This window comes from Vidua chalybeata, chromosome 3 (assembly GCF_026979565.1).
Source record: "Vidua chalybeata isolate OUT-0048 chromosome 3, bVidCha1 merged haplotype, whole genome shotgun sequence".
NCBI lineage: Eukaryota > Metazoa > Chordata > Aves > Passeriformes > Viduidae > Vidua > Vidua chalybeata.
In genome coordinates this window covers 106,286,082-106,312,621 of record NC_071532.1, presented here as the reverse complement: position 1 = coordinate 106,312,621, position 26,540 = coordinate 106,286,082, and the positions used below count along the sequence as shown (strand labels likewise).

At 40.2% G+C, this 26,540-nt stretch overlaps 1 protein-coding gene across 2 annotated transcripts in view; it reads right to left on the bottom strand.

Moving 5' to 3' along the window:
- MFSD2B (MFSD2 lysolipid transporter B, sphingolipid) overlaps nt 1-24,655 on the bottom strand; it is a 38,269-nt gene extending 13,614 nt beyond the window's left edge. For both annotated transcript variants that reach the window (XM_053939332.1, XM_053939333.1), the window contains exons 1-8: nt 24,592-24,655; nt 19,307-19,423; nt 15,111-15,235; nt 11,560-11,683; nt 10,293-10,371; nt 6,170-6,339; nt 1,983-2,073; nt 1,767-1,888 (exon numbers count right to left, since the gene is read on the bottom strand). In XM_053939332.1, coding sequence (XP_053795307.1) covers nt 1,767-1,888; nt 1,983-2,073; nt 6,170-6,339; nt 10,293-10,371; nt 11,560-11,683; nt 15,111-15,235; nt 19,307-19,423; nt 24,592-24,633 — 870 coding nt within the window. In that variant the 5' untranslated portion in view covers nt 24,634-24,655. The remainder of the gene's footprint in view (nt 1-1,766; nt 1,889-1,982; nt 2,074-6,169; nt 6,340-10,292; nt 10,372-11,559; nt 11,684-15,110; nt 15,236-19,306; nt 19,424-24,591) is intronic.
- Nucleotides 24,656-26,540: the final 1,885 nt, after the last annotated feature.

Here is a 26,540-nt window from a genome sequence, read left to right as displayed (position 1 = left end):
AGATATCTCCCTACATTTGAATCCTCATCAGATGGGAGGATCTAACTGCACTGTTATATGACAGATGAGGCCACTGCCACCATCATGTTTCTGCAGAACTCAGGGGGATTCTGAACACCAGAATATGATGGAGGGCCAGCTCCAGCAATTCTGCAGAAGCAGAGTGACAGAGGAGGATTTAATACTCATGCCACAGCAGCATGATCAATTCTTGCTCCTTTGTGTACTTGTAGATTACAGGTGGCCAATCACCTGTATACAAATTAGGATATCCAAAAAGTTGTATCCTGTCTCTATTGCCACAAACTCTTCCCTAGTTTGTGTCCCTGTTTATGCTGCCCAAATTTTAGACATAGGATATCACACTCTGGAATTACAGCCAATGCATCTTTTCCTGCCCATTCCTTTTGCTGAGCAGTAATCCATTCTCTAAATTTCACAAAATCAGTGTCCCTCCCTCGAATAACAGCAGCAAGGGTTGCTTATGCTGGCCCAACTGGAGTAACAGAGCTTCCAGCGTCTGCCTCCCCTCACACCTTCCCTTCAGTCTGCACAAACAGCAAAACAGAGAGATATGGACTGAGATGATCTTTTCCTCTCTGGGTGCTGTCAGCAAGTAGTTGGCTGCCAGCAACCAGATGTGCTCTATATCCCTGCTGACTGAGTGGATGCTGGAAGGATGTGGACAATAAGGGACCTTTCACCTTTCATCTTCTCCCTGTCTCTGCAGTTGCCCACAGTACCTGCAGATCCCAGACATGAGCAGAAATAACTTCTGTTATTGTTTCTCACCCTTGGGTATTCCAGCAAAGACTAGCAGATGCTGTGCCCAAATTCAGGCCAACAAAAAAGTTCAGTGCTTCTTTGGCAAACAAACTTTTAAGCAGTCCTTCCAAGGAACTTAATAATTCACCAGAACTGCTGGTGAGCATAGAACTGCTCTCTTACATGTCATATTCTTGCATTCTGTCCTGATACTCCCTTGATCAATGGTTCACATGATTAAGAGTCTCTTGACAAAAATGTGATAATTATTTGCTTTTCAAAATAAAGCAAACTTCAACTGATATGTACAAGTTCAGAGTAAAATAATACATTTACTGAATTGAACATGTCCTAAAAGTCAGGCTTAAAAAGCCTGCTGTACTTATGGAGAGTGAGAGTTTCTTACTGAGTGGCTTTTTTACAGCTCCTCTCTATGGGAGGATGCACCGCATCTTTTTTGTGAGAGCCACATCCAATTGCAGGTCCTCATTTCAAAATGAGCTCTACCTAACTCTGACACAAGATCCAGCTCAGCCACTATCTGAGAGCAGTCACCGACACAAAGGAGAGGGGCAAGAGTTTAAACAGGGCACACAGAGATAATAGACAGAAGAGAAAAAGCATTCTCTAAGCAACTGAAACCACAGGAGACTGTGGATGGATAAGACAGAATGACCCAGATGGGTCACTAGGACTAGTTCTTCACCTTTTATTAAAAAAAAAAAAAAAAAAAAAAAAAAAAAAAAAAAACACACCAGAAAAGGAAAAAAGTCTTTAAATGGTCAGGACTTTGGCTATGCTTCTCCTTTGTAAGAACCATCTCCAGCCACACAGGACCCCAGGCACCAAAAGAGGACTCTGGTTCCCTACTGATTTACAGGGGAAGGCAACACCCCCTAGATCACCCCTCCATCACCAGCCAAAGGTTATTTGCATTTCAGACTCTCCCATGCTGGGAGTGGAATGAGGCCAAGACACAGACTGAGAGGGTCTGAAGTTACCTGAACTGCTGTTGAGATGAGAAGAAATGAAGCTGTAAGCTTCACATATGGACCATGCTTCATGGTGAGTGCAAGTCCCTTACAAAAAGGAATTGCTCTGTCTGAATTTAAGGCATAAGGATCTAAGAGAAGCAGAATACATAAAATAAAAATCTTTTGAATAAAGGAATGTGAAATAACTATTATTAAATTGAGGCATATTTAAATATAACTTACCATCCCTTTCCTTTACTCCAAGAAAAAGAACGACGATTCCAAGAAGATACACACCTGCTATGACCCCTGCTGCAATCATGTAAACTTTTGCCTTTCAAAAGGAAAGAAAGACATTTGAAATTTTGACAGAATGACATGTCATTATGAAAATTTCAGTCCCTTTTTGGTAAGCCACCTGCAAATGAAGAAATGCCCATCTGCATACAGCCAAATGCATCTGCTACCTCTCTGAAAAATGTTCACTTCTGCAATTCATTTATAAACCACACCTGCTTTAGGATAAATTCAGGGCATATAAGTATATATTTCTTGAAGAAAAAAAAAAAAAAAAAAAAAAAAAAAAGCAGTGAACAAAAGGGTTACTGTATTGGCAACCTGAATGTTTTAAAAATTTGCTTATGTTGAGACTAACTACAGACATACATAGTCACCTAATCAAAACCATGCATCATCCACAGAGACATACTAATTTTCAGTAAATCCAGCTGATCTGGCTACACAGACTGCAATCCGGAATTTCATGGTGTATGGGAGAGCTCTCAGTACTAATATAAACATAGTTACTACAGTTTCTGCATTTACACATAATGATAATGATGACACATGATGATAATAATGAATTTTAGAAATCATACTTACATGTTTTGAGAATACGGTACCTTGCATGCTGGTTTTCCCAGTAATTTAGTGAAATATCCAAGCAAATTCAGAAGTCTTTGCTTCTGTTTAGCCAGGGGAGCAAACCCTCCAAGGATACATCCCACACCACCGATCACATTTACTGTTTCTAACTCTGATTACACTGACTTTGGATTAAAGCTTTAAAAAATATTTTTCTTAAGTATGATGTAATAATTTACCTTATACTGTGTTATCAAAGATAGCTTATAGAGCTTTATGAAACAGTGATTACTTGATAGGAAAACTGAATTCCAAATTATTGATTATATATTGTAGATGAAACTATGATAAGTCTAAGAAGTGTTGGTAAAAAAATCAATTACAAGAATGTACTTCAGAATATAAAGACACTTAGTGTAGGTGCAAATGCATTCAGATGAACCATGTAAGAATAGAAAATTTTCAAGAAAACGGCTTTTGTTAAGATGTTTACATTTCAGAAAATAATATGGTGAGATAAAGGAATGCAGGACTATTCTTTATATGGGATAAAGGTTTGGGATTTTTTAATATCAGAGCTATAAATTAAGTCACAAACTACTTTCACACTGTTGGTTATGGCTTGCACAGAACTCAGAGTGCAGTAGTGCAGATATCTGAAATCACTTAAACAAGGCAATTTCAGCCTGAAATACAGCTGAGCCAGGAGAGAAGGGGATAAAAAAAAAGGAATAGTAACAGGACTCCTTTATGAATTTTATATTTTGTTTTTATGTATTTGTTTATTTGCTTGAAATACTTGAATTTAATGTTGTGTTTCATAGGCCATCATTAAATGTAATTTGATCTTAAACCATCAAGAATACTCATATAACCCTGAACAAAACTTGGTAGCCCATCTACAACTCTATCAAGAGCCATGTTTGGTTTCCAGTAATAAAGATCCATTCATAAGCTTATAGTAACAGCTTCAGGAGAGCTTAAAAATTACCATCTCTTCCAATTCTTTTTTTTCAATAAGAAACAAAATAATACCAGTTGTTCACTAAGTGCTTTTTAAAACTAGGTGTGCTCTTGAGCAGCTAAGAATTAGTCCTTGTGACAAAAAGAGTCAGGCTCATACTCCTGAAGGGCACTAAAAGAAAGTCAAGATTTGCCCTCTTCTAAATATTTCCTGATGGAGGTACTTCAAGTTCAATTAATCTAGTCTTGCCTCAACTTGTAACTTAATGCCTATCAGCCATACAACCAAATTTCAAGATCCATCAAGATCCAATTCAAGATCTCCTCTTTATTGTGCAATTAATTAGGTGCATATTCTGCTGTGTGTGGTGTGAAGAAAGGGCAGGTTTCCAGTCACACTGCAACTTCTTCAGATCTAAAAAATGTTTGTGTCTAACAGCTTTCCCATAATTTCCCAGTCTTAGTATCTAGTTTAATTAAAGATAATGCCTCTACCTACAAAGTCTGGCTACTTTAGGCTATGGATTTTTCCTAGTTTTTCAAAGTAAAATACTACTTGACATTCAATCCATTGTGAAGTTTCTTTCTCCATCTCCCTCCTACCTCAAAAAGGACAGGAAAGCACATATGGTTAAAGAGAAAGAAAATAAATCAAGATTGTTTTTCCTTGAAAGCCATTTCAGAGGTTTCAAAATAGAAATGGGGGATTTTAGTCTGAAGCAGATTCAGACAGGGAAACAGGTGTGCAATGAAATTCAGCTTGCTCCATGACTTTTCAAGCTACTCGTCTTGACAAGTAGGTAGCTCAGCTGTCCTCAGACTGTTGCCCAGATCAGCTTTATGAGAAGCTTGTGCTTCTCATAAAAAAAAAACAAGGATCAGGTGGCACAGAGGCAAAGAATAGTGTCTGAGAATGGGGGGAGGCAAGGCTTTGACCCCCTCCTGGACCACCAGTGCTGATGCCTGAGTATGCAAATCCAAAACATAGATAAAAACATACCTTAGCTTGTGGTTTTACTGCTGCTGAAGCATGATAATAGGAGCTACTCCACTGCATTAGGAAGAGCACAATATGTACTTCCTCATTTGCATCAAGCATTTGAGATTAGATTCAGGTCAAGGAATCTTCTCCATAGGGTATTTTATATACTGGTTGGAACTTGCACTGACAGAGCAACAGATGAAAGTATAAAAAGAAAGGATGAATCCAGCAGTTGGTAAATTGGAACCAACAATCTGCTGATTTCACAAGCAACATAGGGGAAAAAAAACACTACACAATGTAATTGTTTAATTCAAGGCCTGTTTCAAGACCACTGCAAACAATGGAACACTATCAAATTGTGTTAAATGAGGTTTGGATCAGGTTTTAGGTTTTCCTCCCAGATTCAAAACCTTCTTTGTTTCTCAAAAAATATAAAACTCAAGTATGAGGAGATTAAATTGTTTGTGCAAAATTACAGGAAAAGCCTGTCATGGAAAATTAAATAAATAAGCATGGATCCCTAGGTTCATTTCACATGTTAACCACTGAGATCTGCCCCCACTAATGGGGTGTTACCAACCATTTACGTTTAACAGTGCTTTGTACCTTCACAAAAATACAGATTCCAAATAGGACTTAGAATTTGGTTCACAAAATTGCCATTAATGTGTACAGGAGATCTCCAGTGGTAACTCCTTTGGAAATCAGTGTTGCTGAACTGAAAGATGCTGCTGTAGTCACCCTTTTTTCATGGAATCATAGAATGCTATGGGTTGTGTGGGACAATCAAAGATCATCTCATTTCAACCCACTACCATGGGCAGGGACATCTTCCACTGGACCAGGTTGCTCTGAGCCCCATCCAACCTGGTCTTGAACACTTCCAGGGATGGAACATCCACAGCTTCTCTGGGCAACCTGTGCCAGTACCTTGCCACTCTCATTGTAAAAAAAAAAAAAAAAAAAAAAAAATCTTCCTAATATCTAATCTAAATGTACCCTCTTTCAGTTTAAAACCATTCCTTCTTGTCCTGGCATTACAAACTCTGGTTAAAAGTTTCTCTCATCTTTCTTAAAAACTCCCTTTTTGTACTGAAAGGCTGCAGTAAGTTCTCCCTGGAATTTTCTCTTCTCTGGGATGAACAAATCCAACTCTCTCAGCCTGTATTCACAGGACAAGTCCTCCAACCTTCTGGCCATTTTTGTGACCCTCCTCTGGCTCTGCTGTAATAGGTCCATGTCTTTCTTGTGCTGGGGACCCCAGAACTGGATGGAGTATTTCTGTAGGGGTAAAATGTGCTTTTCTTAGTAAGCTTCTACAAAGTGTAAATCAGCCCCTAGCGGAAAGGAAGGGTGGCCATATCCCTCCCAGCTGCTTTATGGGTTTGGCACCTCCTGCAAAGCTCCTCAAAAAAATTCTGGTGTCACACTGAGAAGGAGTTGCAAGGACAGCAAAGATGGAAAGCATTGTCTGTAAGAAGCTCATTGCCTCAGCCCCAGCATCACTGATTTCAAGGAAGTCGTGTTCATGCTCATACAGCTGGATATGATCTGGTATTAGAGAAACTTCCCCACCCTTCTCCATAGGGTATTTTAGTGTGTTCCCATAGACACTTACTTGATGAGACAGGGGGTCTGAGGGGTCTGGAATGCTGGGAGTGTCATGCCAGGAGTCAGTGGTGTTTACTGAGGGATTGACAGTGCAGTGGGGAGAGATGTGAGCACTGGCCACAATCTGCCCCTGAAGTGCAGCTCCAATCAAGGTCCCAAGCACTTCCATGGTCATTCCTAAAGAATGGAAGCACAAATGTGCATTGAGGATGAGAATCTTGCTCATCTGTCTCACTGAAATGTTATCAAACCACTTCTCTTACAGGAATGAGAACTGAAGAACTGAAAGGTCAGTTCTAATAGAAACTGTTCTAATAGAACAGTTTCAAGGAAAGAGAGTTTTGTCATTTATTTTCTCATCAGCTTTGAGAAGAAGCATCCATGAAAGAGCCTTTTCTATACAAGCTGTGTAAGAGATGTGAATGCTGAGATTAGAAGCCACAAGGGGATAACGCGAAGATCTTTCATCTTGAGGACCAGAGTAGAACTACTTTTTAAATGCCATTTTTTCCAAAGTAGGACTTGGAGTCATGACATCAGACTGTTCATCTCAAACTCGACAGCAACTTGTGAAACACTTATCTAATCAGACTTCTGAGTCCTCCAACTGTAAAATAAAGCGATACTTGCCTCAGGCTTATGAAAATAGTACAGCTACAAAGCTCTTGGAAACAGCAGGTGCTTTTCTTAATTGCCTAATGCCAGAGTCAGGCAAAACTATCTACCTCAACCTCAGAGAATGATTCAGATCACTAATTCTCACCAAAAAAAAAAAAAAATAGGGGATCATCTGAAAAAAAAGCCAACCAAAGCCTCCACTTAGGAAAACAGAAATCTAACCATTGGCATCATCTCATGAAATTAATCAACAACCCAACCAGGTGTTGCAGCTCTGTTAAGGCAAATGGTGAGAAATTTGGGTTGTAGACCCTCCTTACCCTGAGATATTTCAAGCCTACTGTGCCTGTTTCCCTGCAATATGGCCATATCCAGCTTCCCCATGGCCAGGAGATAAACTGAATTCCTGTCCTAGCTCCAGAGACTTTTTACACATTTTGCATAAAGATACATTAGTGCTGAATGTATGAACAGATTAAGGATGGAGACAAAGTCTTCTGATTTTTGAGAAAATGGACTTCTCATTCACCCAAATGTCAGGCTTTTTTTTCCTATTTTTTCTCTTTCAGTGGCTCCCAGGGTCATATGTTCCTTTCTGAGAAGCACCATGGAGGATTCTGAAGGGATGCATCCAGAGCAGATTGTGCCCTGGTGGTTCTCATACTCCCTCTGGGAAGTGACAGCTGTTTCAAAAGCTCCTAGATTCATGTTTATTCAAGTCCCCTAATCTATAGCAGCCTTCCTAGGTGACCTCAGACACGTGACTTCTTGTGTGTCCCTGTAAAGGAATAAAAATACTTCACCATCTAAAGGGAGGGCAAGGCACAGAGATTGTGAGGGGTTTAGACTGTGCAGCAATGCAGGCTGTGTGTAGCTATGCAAGATCCAGTAAGGAAAAGGGAAAAGAGGCTCCTTAGGAGACCTAGACCTTTTAAACCATTGCTGCTTTGTTCCCAAACTGAGAATGCTTTTGAGTGGAAAATATGAGGTGCCATGTAACATTAATTTAAACCAATGGGAAATAAAAAAAGCCCCTTCCCCAGACTTCACATCCAATCTTACCAGCAATGCTGCAATTCAGTCCCTGCACGCAAAAATCCTGGCAGATGGTGAAAATCTAACCCCAATCTAGTCTGAAGTGTTTGGACACAAACTGGTCTCAGTTGGGCGTTGCAGAGCTTCCAAATTCAGTGCAAAGCAATGTCCTCAAATCACACCTTTCATTCAAAACACCACCTACACATTCATAAACCTTGTCTAGGGCTCTACATCTGCATTTTATCAAGAACTTGTATAGACTAAAACCCAGAAGCATCATTAGAGGCACCAGAAATACAACCACTGTGAAACTTTATTTTCTAAGTAGTAGCAAGAGCTGAGGAACAGGTATCCTCCAAAGTTCTTGTGTGTTCAGAATTTATGATGTATTACTTTCCACATCAGCCAAGAAAGCTGACCTGCCAGCAGACTGTACCTTGAAGTAGGTTATATTTTGGCCAGAATGTACGTAGGAGTTATGTTAAAGCAACTTTGGAATCCAGTATTTCTACCTTGCACTAATAACAACAGCAGAATAAAATTTATAACAAGCAGTTCTGCTTGTCTCCAGCAGAGGGTAATGGATCCTCTGATCCCAACCTTATTTTTAAGAGCACACTTCATATTACACAGCTGTTTTTCTTTTACAGTTGAAGAAATGCCTGAATAACTGACTGCATCCAAGACAGTCTATCAACAGGAAGAATTCTCTATGAAGCCTAAAGAGCGGCAGAAGTGTCTAAGTAAAACACTTACCAAAAACGGAAAAGGTAGAGAAAAAGGTCCTCACATAAGCATAAACATTACAAGAGAACTTTGCTCCAAACAAATATTATACCAACATGCACAAAAATACCAACATTTGAAAAGTCAAAACTATGGTTTATTCCACCACCTTAATTTGGTTTAGGAGAACAGCTGTACACTCAAAAGTTAAACCCTTTCTGAACAATAAATTGACACCATAAATGTGTGACACCTCTCAGCTTTTATGAGTACAAGTTTCACATGCCTGTGAAGCCCTGCATGGGACTAGCAGATCAGAAAGCACATTTATTTGGATCACAGCCTCTGAAGACATAAAACCAGACAATAGGAAACACTAGGTACATGGATTTAGTTAGGATTTTGGCCAGATGACACAGAATAAAGTCAGTGCTAAAGAATATAACACAATTGGAATCTCCTGCTGTTTAGTCCTGTCCTGTGACTGCCAGTCCAGATTTTTCTTAAAGATAGTTGATGGTAAAGCAAATTACAACAGTTCCAAGTCTCTGGAGAGGGATTGGGTTGCTCAGGGGATGTCGTATCTAGAACTTTTGACATTACATTTTTATTACTTCTTGCTATTTCACTGTGCCTCTGTGGGTTTCAACATGATCAAGTATATTGAGGGTTAGAAGGACTAATGGAAGAGAAAAGGGATCTTGCCAGGAAGAGAAAACAGATGCAACAAAAAAACCTACAAGTTATTCTAAAGTAACACTTTAAGGACAAGTTAAGACATAGAGAAGTCTTTCATGTAATATTTGACTTTTTTCTCTTTACCTTGCTTAATGCAGTTACACAGTAAAGAAGGCATGAGAACAGAGCTGAAGAAAGTAGGAGGAGGGGAGGAAACTGTTCCTACATTCAATTTATGATCTATACAGGAAATCTTGAAAATATTTTCACTGCACTTTTTTTGGTCTGATTGATTTGCTTCAAAGCTAAAAGTTTATCTGGTTTTGGTTGTTGAAGAGCCAGAGATATGGTCTGGAAAGCCTCATTCTTTTAACTAATACACTCAGAGTGCTAGCTATATTACAACAAGATCTGCCTTTAAACTACCTGGTGTATGTCAGAATTAATTAAAAAAAACACAGATTAAATGAAAAAAAGAGATTTCAGCTGGTGAGAACAGGAACACAAAATTACTTTACTTTTTGGTGAGGTTAACTGTCTTGGTTCTATGAGTTCTCAAATTTACTTCTGAGAAAACAGGTTTGGGATTTGAATTTCACATTGAATAACATGAAACACATAAATCTAAGGATATATGAACTAAAAAAAGAAGGCAACAAAACACAACAACAAACTCCAAATAAAACCAAAACAACAAACTCCTCAAAATTACTTTCATTCTTTCTTTAATTGAATGTTTCTTGTTTTTTCCCCTATAAGTCACCTTGAAATTAAATCATTATTCCTTACCCTGACTTGGTTAGGAGTGATTTTTTTATTGTTTCCTCTGGCTAGCAATAAACCAAAAAGAGTTTATAACTAATCAGACAATTTGAGACAATTAAATATTAATGTCCCTTATTTAACTAGAAAAATGCAATTCCTTTGAAGACAAATTAGTTTTCATCACATATTAAATCGTTCTTATAAAAGTTTAGTGACACAAATCACTAGGAACTTCCTATAGATTAAGAAGGATTTTCAATAAAACTCAGCCCCAATCCCCAAGAGAGAGCCCAGATCACACTCACGATATGCTGTTGCAGAATCTCTGTCCTTCTGGTCCGTGCTGAGAAACATGGTGAGGGCAGAGTATGGTACTTGGAATAACTATGGAAAGAAAGAACATAGGAAATGTCAGGGTAAAACTGCTGTATTCCTTTGATATCCAGGAAAATGGTTTAATGGGACCTTGGAATTAATTAGAGCATTCATTCAGAACACTGAGAACCCTCAACCAATTTTTTAGCACAAAGACCTGCCTTTTCTTTCTGGTTTGTAAAGCATATAAAAGGAAAACAGTATCTTTCAGAACACAAATAATAAACAATAAAATACCCAGAGTGTTTACCTTGATGTTGTGCTTCTTCAGTTTCCTTGGGAAAACATCCTTCACAGAGAGACTGAAAAGAATTTTGCTTTTTTTGCACTAGGACACTATCATGGTTCCTAGCTTGAGCTAACTAACAGAAAGCAAAGCCATAAAGAAGAAATACAGTTTTCCACTTTATTCAAGCCAGAAGGCTACACAAATACCCAAAATATTTCAAATATCTGTCTAATTATGTAAATCCAGGAGATAATAGTGAAAACTACTCTGTCTTTCAGCACCACTGTGCCACACACTCCTTAATTTGAGTTAAGCATAAAGTTAAGACCATCGCAAAGTGGAACTGGGACATGAACCTGCTTGAATAACCAAGTTCTCTGTGGTGTTCCCACCACTCCAGAGATCTGCAGCCAAATTAAGTCTTACACTCTGCATCCCACAACGTTTGTACAAAATGCATTTCTATTCACCTCCATCAAAAATGGCACATGTGTACATTTTCAAAACTCTGCCATGGAAACCCTGTGTTTCTCTTTCAAAAGAAAGAGGAAAGAAATTATTTAAAGCCATTGTGGATGTCTTCTGGACCATCTTTCTACTGGGAAAACAAAGGACTTAGGGAAATATTCAGACTTAACATAGGAATACAGAATTCCTCATCTGCTCCTGAGAAGAAAAGTTATGAGAAGCTGGATGTCTAACTGGAATTAGGAATCTGAACATCTATACAAGAATGAGTTGAGGACACTGGAGGTAACCTGGATGAACTAGCAGTTCATTTACCAGAAAAAAACACCAGCAGAAACCATAAACCAGCAGAGTTTGATAAAAGGGCATCTGCCTGTCCCTTAAACTCACTAGAAGTTGAAGTAAGATGTGAAAACAAGTTTACTAAATATGAATGCTCTAATATAGACAGACAACAAGCAAGTTCCTGCTGAGAACATCATGACCTGTAATCTACTTACTGTGGTCAGTGCTTGGAAAAGGCAGTGGAAAGTCAGATACCAAGCAACTCTTCCTGAGACAAACGGAGGCAGGTACCACATTAAAAAATAGGAGACTATGGTGAAGGGTGTACATGCCAGCACCCTGAGAAGAAAATTAACACACATTGACAATCTTAAAATAATGATGGCAAAGCGCATTAAATTTTCCTGCTCATAATCAATATAACACAATTTATTTTATGTGCAGTTTTTCTAACTGCAGTAATGTATGCTTTTAAATATCAAAAGTTAGTGTGCATTAAATACACAGATTAATATAAAATATATTAATATTAATATTAAATATATAAATACCTAGATTAACACTTTCATAAAGCAGAAAAAAATCTAGAAAATCAGAAAGAAAAGAGCTATACTTAAATTAATATCCCACTCAGAAAAGACATAATTTCCTTTAACACGCACTGTAACAGCACACCTATATTGCCATTCCTTGGCACATGTCTCAGATTACACATTTATTAGAAAGAATCACTAAAAACGAAGATCTGTCATCATGTCTTTGCATACTCCAAAAATTTTTATATGAGTTTGCTTATTATTGAGATTCCCCCTTGTAATTTTAGTGCTTTTGGTTTTCCTCTGAACTTAGTGTCTTCACTGCTACTTCAAGCTAGTGCAAATATGTTGATAGACTTAAAAACACTCAAAAAAGCAAAAGAGACAATGGACAGCACGTTGTGAAAGCTCCTACAGTCTGTGTCTAGTTGGGTATATGATAATTTCCTCCATTTAACTCCTAAACACTTCAAACACAAAAGGATCATCTTCAGAGAGGAAGGTGGCTTAAAAAAAAGAACCACAGAAACTTATATTCCAGATATTGCCATTAACCAGCAATTAATGACATTAGTCTAAAGCCTATTTCAGGCAAATAGCATTTGTCAAACTTCATGATACAGAATTGGTCAGATGCTATTATTTCCTAAAAGTCTGAGCTGCTGAGGCCTGTCCTGTATTCTTGTCAATCAGGCACTGAACAATGTATTTAGATGACCAAGATCCTAACAAAAAATTTCCAAACACATAAAAGAGAAAACAGATTAATCCCTTCACAACAGCACTACTGACATTGGGGGTCAGCTGATTATTTTGCAATCGTGAACTGAAAACCTGGAATACAAAAGAGTAATGTGGGTAAATAGTTTAGTAAAACAATGGCTTTCCCACACTGCTCTTTGGGATGGACAGCATCATTGGGAGCTGAACATTTACCAGGAAAGTGCCAGGTTCTGATATTCTCTGTGCCTCCATCCCCAGCCCAAAGTTCACCCACAGCAATGGAAAACATAAACAAAGGTAACATCCTAACACATCTCAGGGAATTTACCTTCCTCTCCAAAAGCATGAGCTCTTCCAGATGGTGTCCAGGCAGAGTCACCAGACTAAATATCTTCACAGCCACTTTTTCATGCAACTTTTTAGCAACAACCCTCTTGGTATTGTTCTCCCTTTCCCACATTTTCCTTTCCTCTCTAATGCCAGGGAGTTTTCAAAGCCTTGCTGGAGTTGCTGAAATTTTTGTCAGCTATTATCTCTTGTGACAAAATGTTTGACCAGTATTTCAAGTCAATGGCTGCTTCTGCCTTTTAAAGCCATTAAATAAGTGACTGATGACTTTGTGTTATATTGAGGACAGTATTAAGTGATAGTTAAACATTCACCTCCCTTACTAAAGTTCTTGCTTTGCTGGCAAGCTTTTCTGACTAAAAAAAATCCATTGCTTCATTCTAGATTGTTAAGAAGTCAGAAAAAAATTCAAAATACTGAAGTGTTTTTAAGCTAAGGGAAGACTCTTTTTTGCTTTGTAAAAAAAAATGGCCTGACTCCCACAGTCTAGGAACAGAATTTACATGAAAATATTAGTGTTACCAAAAAAACCCAGACAAAATCCTCCTGTAAAGAAAGCAGCTGTTTGATGAAAGGTGGTGTTAGATAAGCACTTTTCCTGTAAGACGTGCAAGATGTGCTGGAGCTGGTTTGCAGTGAAAAGGGCTGATAAGTTCATGCTTGTGCTAGGACAGGAATCATTCTAACATCAATGTAACACTAACAATAAACACATGCACTTGCTGTATTTTCACAGAACTTAAAAAAAAAAGAAATAAAACATCACAATACTTCTAATGTTGTTTGTATAAAAATTTCATTGTTTTCCTTCTGGATAGCTTTCTTACTTGGTTAATTCAGTGGTCATTAAAAACCACACCATTTACCTGGCTTCCAACCAAATCCTGAAAAGAGAAACAGCAGTAAGCACCTCTTTTCCCATGAGACTTGACAAAAAGCTTAACTTCAACCTGAAGGCCCTGTTTACTGGGCCAAAAGCAGCTGATCTCAGCCTTTTTCCAATGTGTACTTGCCTTCTCTATTTTGTCAGATATAAGCTGCCCATGGACAAGTTTCTGTAGCTGTAAAACCGCACAACAGCAAGAGAACCAGCTAAAAAACTGCACTCATTTTCCCTGAAATTTCAATTTCCTTGCTCACGACACATTTACTGTTAGATTTTTCTTGTAAATCAAGTTTATGGGTTATATCAATTAAAAATTTGCAATTAATTTAAAAAATCGTACAATACATCCATATAATGTATGAGATAAAATTATGAAAGACTCCCTATTTCACGAAGTAGAAAATCTGTTCTTGGCTTCCAAAATACTAAAAACCAACAAACATATGCCCTGTGGCATAGATGAGTTCCTCTAACATGGCCCAATCTTTTCCAATTGTTCTTGTTTCACACCTGTCAGTCTCATTCCTATATGGGCAACATTCATTGTTCTAACCTCTCCTGAGAGCACATGGACAGCACGTGCATGCAGGTAAGATGTCACAGTGAAGCGTCACACACTTCCTTCACAAAAAAATAAAACCTTACAACATCTCACTCATTGTAAGAGTCATGGTGACTTTTTAATGAACTATTCTGACTCTGGGATGTAAGAGAAGCAGGACCCTGCTGAGTACTGTAAGAAGAACCTCACACAGTGCCATGGCAGTGCTGGCTGCTGAGCCCTTCGGTGCCATGGTGTCACATCTATTCTACATCCATGCACACATCTGTTCTACATCTGTGCATGCATCCTTCCCTGAACTGAAAGGCCTGGGCAGTTAAAGGAGCTCCTGAAAGGCTGATTGTGAGACGTGAAGGCACTCTAGGACATAAGTAGAAGTAAGTTCCAACTTTGTGGAAGAGTGAAGTCAAACTAAAGAAATCTATACAAAGATGAAAATTCAATCACAGATTTAAGAAAGTTTTAGATCTCAGCTTTCAATTTTGCTAAAAATACAGTCTCTTGGCTTTATTTGTTTGCATCTCCAGTGACAGAAAATTTCTTCTGTGTTTTCATGTGTGAACAAGTTAAAGACGACATGGCAATTTTTAGTTTTTATTTTATATATGTGAATGAATACAATCCCTAAGACTAATTCAGTGAGGTGGCTATATGATCACAAGACTCAATATTCACATATATATGTAAAGATATGTACACATTTATACTTACCAAGGCATGAACCGGCCAATTTTTGTCCATCTACTTTTGCTAATAAAAAAGCCAGCAATAGGATCAGTAACTGCACCTGAGGCTTTGCCAATGAACAGCACCAAAGAGGCATGAAACGGAGTAATCTGAAAGTAGACAGAATACAATAAACAAGAGCCATTGTTTCACAATACAATGAAACAGCATAAAGCAACTTTCCAGAAAAAAAAAACACTTCAGCTTTATTCTTTTAAAGAATAATGATAGTTCATTTACAAAACATGTCTGCTGCTGTCATAGAAATTCCTATTGGTTACCCATAGCAAACAAATGAGACATTGAGATTGGTGCTGTGAATTAAGGGATCAGAAGGGGAAAATGCAAGGAAGGAAACATCCAGAATATGTTTGGGATGAGGAAAATGAATCAAACAGTCAAATAACAAAGTCTTTGATTTAGTCATACAATCTGACAGAGTCCCTCTGTAATTACCCTCTTACCCCCATGCATCTCCATCTCCCTATATCTTTATCTTGACTTAATCTAGAAAATGGTAGAGGGGGCTGTTTACATGCAGCAATGTTTTTTCCTCTCCTGAGATCAGCAACAAGGCTGCCAACTGGTGGCATGTGCCTGAGGAAGAGGTTGTTGCACAACAGATTTTTTCCACCTGGGACCGAGCAGTGACAACTGAATTATGCAATGCACATCTGTTCAAATCAAAGTTGCCAGCATGTGTCCATCACATCTCACTTGAAAAATGTTCATGGATTACATAAGAATAACATGGCCAAGTAGAAAAACCTCTGACATTAACCCAGGTGGACTATACTTTCGTGCCTATATAGAAATACAGTTTATCCCAGGCAAGGCTGGGATTTTTTCACATGTATCTGTACAGAGATCAGGAATTCCCATCACACAATGGTTAAAAGGTTCTCTTCCAAGTGCTCAGTTCATGTCACTGCAACTATTGTCCTGAAAATAAAGTCATTGAAACCTATATAGATGTGGACGTTCCTCACATCAGTTATTGAGAGAAATTGCAGAAAGAGCCTCTGTGGCTTAAACAGAGAGAGCAGACAAGGCCCCTTCATCTCTGTGCTTCAGCATAGCAATAAAGGCCTGGAAAATGCAGCTGATACAACAGCAAGCTTGAGCAGGTATCCCCTGCTTTCCTGCAAAGGATGTTGTCTCCCAGGCAGCAGCACCAGGAATGCAGCTGGTGCAGGTGCCCTGCCTGCAGAATTTGCTGTAGGTGTTCTCTCAGAGGTGAAAGTAGGAAGCAGTGACCTTTAAATGTCCTGGATGACCAGCACAAAAGGCAGGTGCTATGAACTTCTGATATCACACCCATAACATTTTAACACAAATTAGGTGAAATTGCAGCGCAGCCAATGTTCCTGTCACCACCAGCTCATGCTGACACATGCTCCACCCCAGAAAGTTTGTGAACAGGGAAGGATTGGGAGTGGCAGTGTCCAGCAGATAACAACAGTGGCTCTCCATTCTGTTGCTGCATGGTGGGATGAAGCTGGGATGAGCACTGGACTGTGTCCCACCTTCTTGCTGATCCACCTTAGCTGGCTCTTGCCCTCCCATAGCCATCAAAGGGTGGCAAGTAGGCCACCAGCCCTGAGGCAGACCCACTGTAGGGACTGCACTAGGACTGCCCACAGGTCACTATTGCTCCTCAAGAGACAGGACAGACAAGCACAAAATAGCAGTCAGAAAGATAGAGGGGTTGAAATACCGCAGTTATGAGGGGGACAAGAACAAAAATGTACAAATTACATGAGTTCCAGATTCATATTTTGTTCAGATATTTTGTGGAAGAAAGCTTTGAGGAAAAAGCAAAATCTCTTTCATGTTAGGAGTGGATTCTGTATGGTCACCCTGTCTTCATCATTGGTATGGGCTTATACAGCTGTTGGCTGCATTTTCTTATCTCCTAAATCTAGACAGTGTCTGACAGCACTAATGCCAGAAACTTCTCAGTGTTAATAAAATACAAGATAAAATATGCTAAATTCGCCCATCTCAAAAGGAATAAAGACCAGGATCCTTTTATCAGAGAATTTTGGTGTCCTCTAGCAATTTCTCTCAAGGATCCCATGTGGTTTGGAGTTCCATTTATGTCTGTAGTCTATACAAGTAACTTAGGTGGAACAAGGAATTCAAACTGAAAAACTGTAAGTTACAGAAAATTAATAGAAAATATAATTTTCTTAGAAAAGATACAGATTATCTATGAAAGATTACACTTTGTGACTTTCACATTCTCTCAAGAAGCTAAAACAGTTCTGCTCTCTAAGTGGGCAAGAAATAAATCTAGGTAGTGCCTATATAATTACATTCTCTCTCCCGAAAATGTATGGGAAAGAACACAGGATTTCAGAGCTGTTTATCAGACCTTGAAATAAATCCTGTCCCTGCAGGACTACTTCAGAGAACAAAATAAACCATCAGGGAACAAATAATTAAGCCCCTTAATGAAAGTGTAAGTATATCACTACCAACATTAAGCAAAATTATTTGGTTTCAGTATAAGCTTGTTAATAAAATAATTATTTTGATGTCATTTATTTAGGTAGTGCCCAAAGATGCACGGATGGGACCCCAGCTTTCTGGACACTGTACACAAACACATAAAGGAACAGTCCCTTGCTTTGAGAATTTTCAGTCTCTGTGACAAGCAAAGAATGGGGAAATTGCCATACTTCTAAGCACCCTGGGGAAATGGTGCTAGAGTCTTTCTCATTTAGTTCCTGCTTCATCATCTCCAATGGTTTGTACTGCTATCCTTGATGTCAGTGGGCAATAGCTTTAGTCACAGCTGCTCCACCTCTCTGCTGTACCCTCAAGCTCCTTTTTCCACCTCCAACTCCTCAGATTCCACACCATCCACTCGACATCTTGGACACTGCTGTCCAAAACTGGCTCCTTTTCTACATCTTGCAACTTTGATCTCAACAAGACACTCAAGATGATCTCAGCTGTACATGCACACCTTACTGTGTCGAAAATTTTATTAAGTCACAAGTCAGCTTTTAATACCAGACTTTTATAGGAAAAACATAACCCCAAACTTCTGGACACCTCCAGTCATAATATCTTGTCTTTAGACAGCAAATGGGTAATGATATCTGACCCAGAACCTCCTGTTTTTTTCCAGCAAATAGGAACAGTCATCAGTGCTGTAGTCCCACCTGTAGTTTCAGAGCTGTTCACACAGTCTTTGCAATTTGGCCTCAACTCCCTAAAATACTTTTTTCCATCCTAGTACCTTGTCCTAGTTACCATGCATGCATACAAGAAAATCCAAAACAGTAAAAATTGCTTATGGATTGATTTTCTTTGTGTCCCTGCTGTTCTGAAATCTAGCTAGAGCAGCTGAAAGTCAGATGAATGGGATGACTCCTAGTGCTTTGTTTCACCAGGTCTGCTTCTGCACCAGAGAGCCACAGACTGGAAGCAAAGAACCTTCAGGAAGGATAACTCAGCTTTATTTGCCACAAAATTACCTTAGACAAACCAAATAAAATTTATGTGAAATTGTCACAGAATCACACAGTTGGAAGGGACCTTTAAGATCATTGAGTCCAACCCATGCCCTGACACCTCAAATAAACCATGCCACTGAGTGGCACATCCAGTCTGTCTTTTAAACACATCCAGGGATGGTGACTCCACCACCTCCCCAGGCAGACCATTCCAGAACTTTATCACTCTTACCATAAAAATATTTTTCCTAATATCCAACCTGTATTTCCCTTGGCACAGCTTAAGACTGTGGTGGCTACTGGCTGCAACTGGAGTGATTTTTAACCTAAACCAAATGAAAAAAACTTCACAACCTCAGCATGGTGCTGTTAATGTTTTCAGGTGTCTCCTATCTTATACTCTTTGACTCCTGACACTGAATTTGAGAACTGATTTTCCTTGTGTCTGCAAGTGTGTGAGCTCTACAGCATCCGAAGTTCTAATATGATCCCAAACTAAAAGTAAACAGCCATCTCAAGACAGAAAGAAAACTAGGGGGTAAAATTAATTCTGGACAAGTTTATGCAGTTTCCAGGATGCTGAACAGCTAGGGGCAATGGCAACAAAACAATTTCAAACATTTATTTAATAATTCCCCATTTATCATTCTAGGGACATGACTGACAATATCAGAGTTAAGTCTATAGCCTGCAAATGTTTCTTGTGCTACTTACATGGGCTATGTCTAGTAGGTAGATCTGCAGGAAGAAAGAAGCAGCACTCCCTGCCACTTGGTTTGGGGCACCTCCTATGGCATAGCAGAGTTTGCTGCACATCGAGAGCCTGTACCCCTGTGTGAGAGGAACAGAACAAACCATGAGTAAACCAAGGTACACAAGTTAAAAGCTACACAAGTGATAGGGTTAAAGTCTATATTTAACACCAGTTTAATGTATTTGCTTCACAGCTATTCCACTAATAAATCCATATGCCCTCAATCCCTATCATCAACAGGCATTTGGGTGCTCGTTACTTTGATTTTTAATGTATTCTCTAATTCAGCCCCTGGAAAAAGATTACAGTGTTCCTAAAAGTGAGCTGTGATGACCCTCAGGCTTACCTACCATCCTCTCACAAGCCATTAAAAGGAAACAAGTCTACAAACAAGCAAGAAGCAGCAGAGAAGTGCTACAATATTACTTGAGCTTAGTTTTGTCTTTGAATGCTTAATTCATATTTTTAAAGGTTGAAAACTTTTACTTTAAAAAATATTTCTTTTATTAACCTTTCAGATAATAATAATTGATAAATACACTCATACCACAGTAATTAAACAACATTCACAGAAAGTTCCACAGACTAAACAAATCCCAAACATTTGTGCTCTGTTTCTTCCTTTGTCACAAAATGCTGGTGTGACACTAGCAAAGTCACTTGACTTTGCATATCTTCCTTTTGACTTGACATTTCTATATCTTTGTGAAAATTGACATCATATGGTAAGTAATTTTGGGCCCAAGATTTTTTAGAAAATCACTCCAAGTGTATTTAAAACATTTTGCAAAACTGTGTTCTCTTATTTGTCATCTGATGTTTGAAAAGTACCATAAGCATGCAAGAATATTCTCAAACATAATAGGCAAATAAGAATAAAGTAAATGTTGAAAATAAAGGTACATGCCAGTAATTAAAATACAAAAATTGCACTGTTTCTATAGAGATTTTAATGAAAAACATAGGGGTTTTTCCCAACAGTAGAAGTTCCAGGATACTGGAAAGCCTTTAAAAAAAGTGTAAGATTTAATTTTATGCCATAAAATTCAAAATGAAGAAAGAAAAGTACTCTCTATTAATCTGTATTCCTTTCAGAAGGACAACACATCAAATCAAATTTTTAACTTTCAGGCTTTCGGTCTCTCTTTAAAATTTGCTGTCAACAGAAGCCAGGAAACATGAAAAGGAGTAGCAATATTAATCCTGGGTCTGTCTTCTCTCTGAACTGACTACACAAGCCCTTAATTCTTATGTTAGATTGAGATAAAAATAGAGATATGGAAATGAAATCCACCACAATGATATTCTGACATATTACCTAATTTCTGAACATTTTAAAATTTACTAACACATCATCTTTACTCTGTAACAGTTTTGAGAAGTCTTAGACTTCTAGGCAATGCCTTTCATCATCTAAACATTTCCCTTTGAACTGTTTTATCAGAGTGGGTGTGAACAAACAAGCACAAGTATCAGGACTCCTTCCTTTTTGTGTTTTCACAGAAAAAGACAGGGTGGGATCCCATTACTTCACCCAAGGAAAGTGGACAGTGTCAGGGCATGAACTGCAAAATGTTATCACCACAGCAGGCTTCACTTTACACTGCATTGACAATTTTCTTCTTTGCAGGGAAAAAAAAAAGAGTGATAAACCGTCACAAGACAGACTTCATAGTAACAATTATACTATTTAATTTGATAAGAGATTGCAAACAAAACAAACTGACTATACACATATTTGCTGTCCAAAGTAACTCTTCATTTTCCATACATAAGTACTAATAAATATGAGCTTTACTAGACTTGCGAGCCCACAGAACTGGCTTGACTCATTGCCATCCCCTTGAGCTTTGCTTCAGAGGCTGTGTACTTTAAAACTTTGTCTCAGTTTTTTGCTTTCCAGTCATTCCCTTTTATAAGTTTTTTTTTTTTTTTAGTGATTAAATTACTTTAAAAGATTGCTTTCCCTTGATACTTTCCCTCCTGATCTCCAAGCATTGGCAAGATGACTTTCAGCTGAAATCAAGAGATACAAACCACTGCTATGCAAATTCTGTATCCTATTGAAACCTCAAAAACGGGAAAAACCTTTTAGATCCGTAATGCTGCTTTCACACTTACTTTCAGTAGCAATTTTCATAGACTCACAGAAAGGTTTGGGTTGGAGAGGACTTCTGGAGATCATCCAATCCAACCCCTCTGCTATAGGCAGGGACACCTTCCTTGCTCTGAGCCCCATCCAACGTGGCTTTGAACACTTCTAGGGATGGGGCAGCCACAGCTTCTCTGGTCAAGCTGTGCCAGGTCCACAACACCTTCACAGTAAGGAATTTCATTCTTACATGCTTTTACTTTGAAACCATTGCCCCTTGTCCTTTAAATAGCTAAGGCTGTGGTAAAAGAAAAAGTAAATGCCTCTCTATAACATACATGATTCCAAAATGTTTTTAGAAGACAAAGAATGTCAAGTTCTTAAGAAATGGTACACAAAATGGTCAACCAAGATCTACACTTACAGGCTGCAGGTGGCACTTCTGTCTTTACAGAAGTTTCATGGTTAGAAAATTGACAATCTTAGTTCATTGTTATGAAGTCTCACTGCAATTCCACACATACCCAGAATGCTGCTCAACTACTCTCTGAACCAAGCTCCCAGATCCCCTTGAAGCAAAGTTAATACTTTGGTCACAGCAGTAGTTAAGTTTTAATTAAATTAACCCACAGAAACACAGGGAATCTGCAGTTCATGAGCCCCCTGGAAGGTAGGTTACATCCTGATCACTTTTCCATACCTGCTTTCCCTTTATTTTGCCTAATTGCTTTTGGAACTTGATTGTACATTAAGCCATAAACACCACAGCAGTTCTGCATGGCAATGACATGTACTGTGAAAGGAAATGCCACTGTCACTGAAGATCTGCTGCCTGGTAATTTCATTGAGTGTCCCTGAGCTTCTAGCTGGTGAGCAGCAATCCCTCAGACTCTACATTCAGGTGTGTCTTTCAAAAAAGAAGCAGCCCACAGCAGATTTTTGCCTCTCCATGTTGAATTCATATGTTAACAACCATATTTTCTGCCTCAGTACACAATGGAAAGTGGTAAAATGAAGGTAGGACTCTGCACCAGTAAAGCTGAAGCATTTCCCTCTCTCTAGCTTCCTACAATTAAGAGCACAGAAGATGCACATGGCAGCTGTTACAGGATCTACAGCAGCAAGTCCCCCAGCCTTGGTTGGGTTTGCATGATATTGCTCACAAATGCTGACAGAAGCTGTCTTTGGAAGGATAACACTGAGCAAGGCTGTGTGGCCAGCGGCAGAGCACTGGCTATCAGCAGCTCACAGGGCTTTCCTCCAAGGGCTGGGTGTCCCTGCTGCATTGCTTCCTCAAAAAAACACCAAATGTTTGATTCCTGCAAAATCCAGTTAAAAGCGTCTTCACCTGTGCAGGTTCATCAGCAAGCTGAAAGTACTCCACAAATTAGAGACAGAAATGGATAGGCAGTGGTCAAATAAGGAATGAAACATAAAAGTACTATTAAAATTTTGGTTTTGAGACCCCTGTGGTTAATTGAACCTCAATATCAAATTGTTTCTACAAGCTTTAGGAGAAATGTGAGATGATGGCATGAGAGGTAAGAGGACAGAAGGTCAAAGAAAGTTACAATTTTTTTTTTGTTCTCAGATTAACTTTACAATTTCTCACTTATACACGCTCCCATCGTATCAAATTTAATTGTGTTTCAAGGCGAACCAAGAAAGCATAATAGCTGAGAGATTTGATTTTGTTCCTTAAATAGAAAGCTTAAACGTTGTTATGGAAAATTAATGCTTCTCCTACACTGTAGTTCTTTTCTTTTTAATTCTCTTGTAAGTTAAAACCATACTTGTAAATTTTCCCTTCCCCAACAGAACAGAAATTGAATACAATATTTATAGCAGAACTCTTATTTCTACAGAAAGTGTTTCAACTCATTGAAAACAGTTCAGCAACTGTGTTACAGGCATAGGGAGCAGACGCGTTTTGTCCTAAGCTATTCGTTATCAGTGGAGTCCAGAACTGAACCAACAAGTAATTTAAAAGCAGAAGAACAGAGAGCGAAACCTGTGACTCAAAGATAAATGCTAGTCTAGGTTTATCTGAGAAACAATGAAATGTAGCTAGCGAGGAGCAGCTTTTGAGTCAGCTTTTCTCTCAACGTGGAATTAACACTGGTAGTGTGAGTGAATTAACTCTGTTCTGTGAGTGACCAAACAACTGCCTCTTGAAAGCATGAGTGTGGCAGTCACGGGTGGCATCTCAGGTCCCTCACACCGAGCATCTCGAGGGCTGCTTTCAGGTTTGTTAGTGACATCAGCCCACCCTTGAGTGGAAGAAAAGAGGAGCGGGGCTTGTGTGCAGACACATAGGAAAGGGTGTATGAGTAAGGTGGCAAACACTGGTGCTTTCTCAGGATATTCTTCCAGCTGCTGGCAATGCAGCTCTCAGGAACTCCGTGAGACAAAGACGGTGCATCTGTGCAACATCTGCAGACTTATGCCATGAATTCACCCAGATGCTTTCCAAACACAAAAATTCAAGCCTGAACAGGACATACCAGGTGTCTGAAGAGCTCCATGAGCTGAATGCCCCCCAACATGCTGTGAAAGGCTTCCTCATCCACTCTTTGGAAGCTGCCCCTTGCCCGTTTCACCTGGTGTTCCCTCAAGAGCCATGGAGTTGGGGAATCCTCGCTCACCCTCACCTGCCTCCCTCTTCTACTGCGGCGACCACCGAGTCTGAGGAGGCAGCGTGAGATACCCTCGCTCACACCACAACACGCCCCTGAAAACTGGGAATTTCTGAGGCTCCGGGGGAGCGAACCCCTCCTGCCTCGGTCCGGGAGGCAGCCCTGGAGGGGACAGGAGGTGGGAAGTGAAGGCGCTTTGCCTTGGCACCGCAGCGGCCAGCGAGCAAATCCCGTGCAGCGCATTCCAGGGAAAACACCGGGGTTGCGGCGCTGTCCGGCGAGCGCAGGGGCGGCGGGAAGGGTTCGAGAGCTATTTCAGGTACTCGCCGGGGCCGCGCACGAAGCCCCGCACAAACCTGGGCGGCCTCAGCGCGCCCGGGCTGCCCCAGCCCCGCCGAGTGCCCGCGACCCGCCCGGGATGGAAGCGAAACGCCGGCGAGGCGGGACCCCGCTCTCGCCCAGGGCTGTGTCCGAGGGGTCCCCAAGCCCCCCCGCCCTGCCCCTCGCAGCCCCCTACCTCCTGCTCGCCCGCCGGGGTGTCCCTCGCAGCCCCCGCCATGGCACCGCGGACATCCCACCCCGTGAGGCACCTGCGCCCGGGGCGGGGCGGCGGAGCGGAGCCGACGGACGGCGGGCGGTGTCCTCGCCGCCCTCTCCCAGCGCCCTGGAGGGGCGAAGGCGTCAGTACTGTCCTCACGGCCCGGGACAGGGGTCCCCCGCGCCCCTCGCCGGCACCTCCGCGGGGAGAGGAGCGGGGCAGCTCACAGCTCCACAGGGTGCGGGGCTCAAGGACGGGGCACGGGGGGTGGAAGGGGCCGGAGCTGTTTTCATCCAGCCCCGAAACGCCTCCTCTGCCCCTTGAAGAGATGCGAGGTTTCCCGATGTGCAGGGACGTAGAACCACGCCGGACAGCAACGCTGTCAGCTGGACGGAGATCACACAACAGCCGCCCTTGAGCCGAGACACGCTGCGGGGACAGCGGCTGTTGATTCTGCCCATAGACTGGTTAGAGATTGTCAGGGGCTGCCCCGGCCCTGGAGCTGTTTAAGGAAAGACTTGATGTGGCACTCGGTGCCATGGTCCGGTTGACAAGGTGGTGATCGGTCCTAGGTCGGACGCGATGATCTCAGAGGTCTTTTCCAACCTCATTGATTCTGTGATTCTGCTGCCCCCGAGCCAACACTCTTATCTAGGATACACGAGTTCACCACCACCCTGCCCCTGGGAAAGTGCTCTTGCACGCATGCTCTGCATCAGAGGAAATACAAATTGCATTTTGAAGTATGAATCCTTTCAACAGTGAGGTAGCCTAAGAGAAGAGGGATTAACGAAGCCAACAGGACTTGTGACCTGCTTGTCTTGGGGAGATGATGACTAATCAATCTCTACACCCAGGGCTTTTTGGTATGAGTGATTCTAAGGGCTCTGCTCCTGACAGGGTCACCTGGTGGGTACTGCAAACCATGCCAAACCAAGTACTACATTTAAATCCTATGCAGCCTTGTTTGGTAAGAATAATTACAGCAAATTTGCAAAATTCCAAAAGAATTAAAGAATTAAAGAATTTTCTAAAAAACAGACCTTTAACAGAAAACTGAGATTGTGGCCCTAACTCACCTTATTGAAAACTCTCTGAAGGGGGTCTCTAGAGGCTGATGCCAGAGGAGCTTCAAAACAGAGACAGATTGGCCAGTACCAAGGTAAATACAAGGTATGCATCTAACATTCAAATTCAACATTTAGGTTGTCTTTACGCACTGTCTTCATAACACAATAAACACTTTTTTTTCCTGCATTTGCATGTTTCTTCACAAAGGGAAAATTACAGAAAACATTTCCTTTCGTTGTTCTTCTCTTGGCTTCATATCTTCAAGCACAGGCTTTAGTCAAAAAAGCAAAGGCTTGTGAAGAAACAATTAATAACTGATGGTATTTGTGTGATTCACAAATTCTAGCACTGATCAAGCCAGTTATGTTGTTGTTTGACCAATGCACAATTGCTGTCTACAGACACTACAGGTAGCTGATCAGTCTTTACAAACTTCATGAAAACCAATTAGATTTAGGAAAGTCTTCTATTCATTCCAAAGATTTTCTCTAAATTAGGAAATAAGTTATTCAATCACTATTTGTTGCCTTTATTTAAAGGCACTTTCTAATCTAGCATGGGATTAATGCAGCCAGCATCACTTTGGACTTTTCAAAGATTTTCTCTCATTTTGTAATTGAGATCATGACACTTTCAAACTGCAAATGCACACTCAAGTACACCAAAGTTGCAGTCAGTTGGTTTTAGTAAAGCAGCTAACTGTTCAATCTCTTAAAATGCTGGTAGCAGATATGAATCAATGTTCAAATACAAAATACTTACTACTCCTGCCAATGGACAGCAAGCAAAATTTACCCACTTCAGAATTTTACACTCCCCCCTTCAATTTCAATCTTACACTATTTATTTCTTCAAAT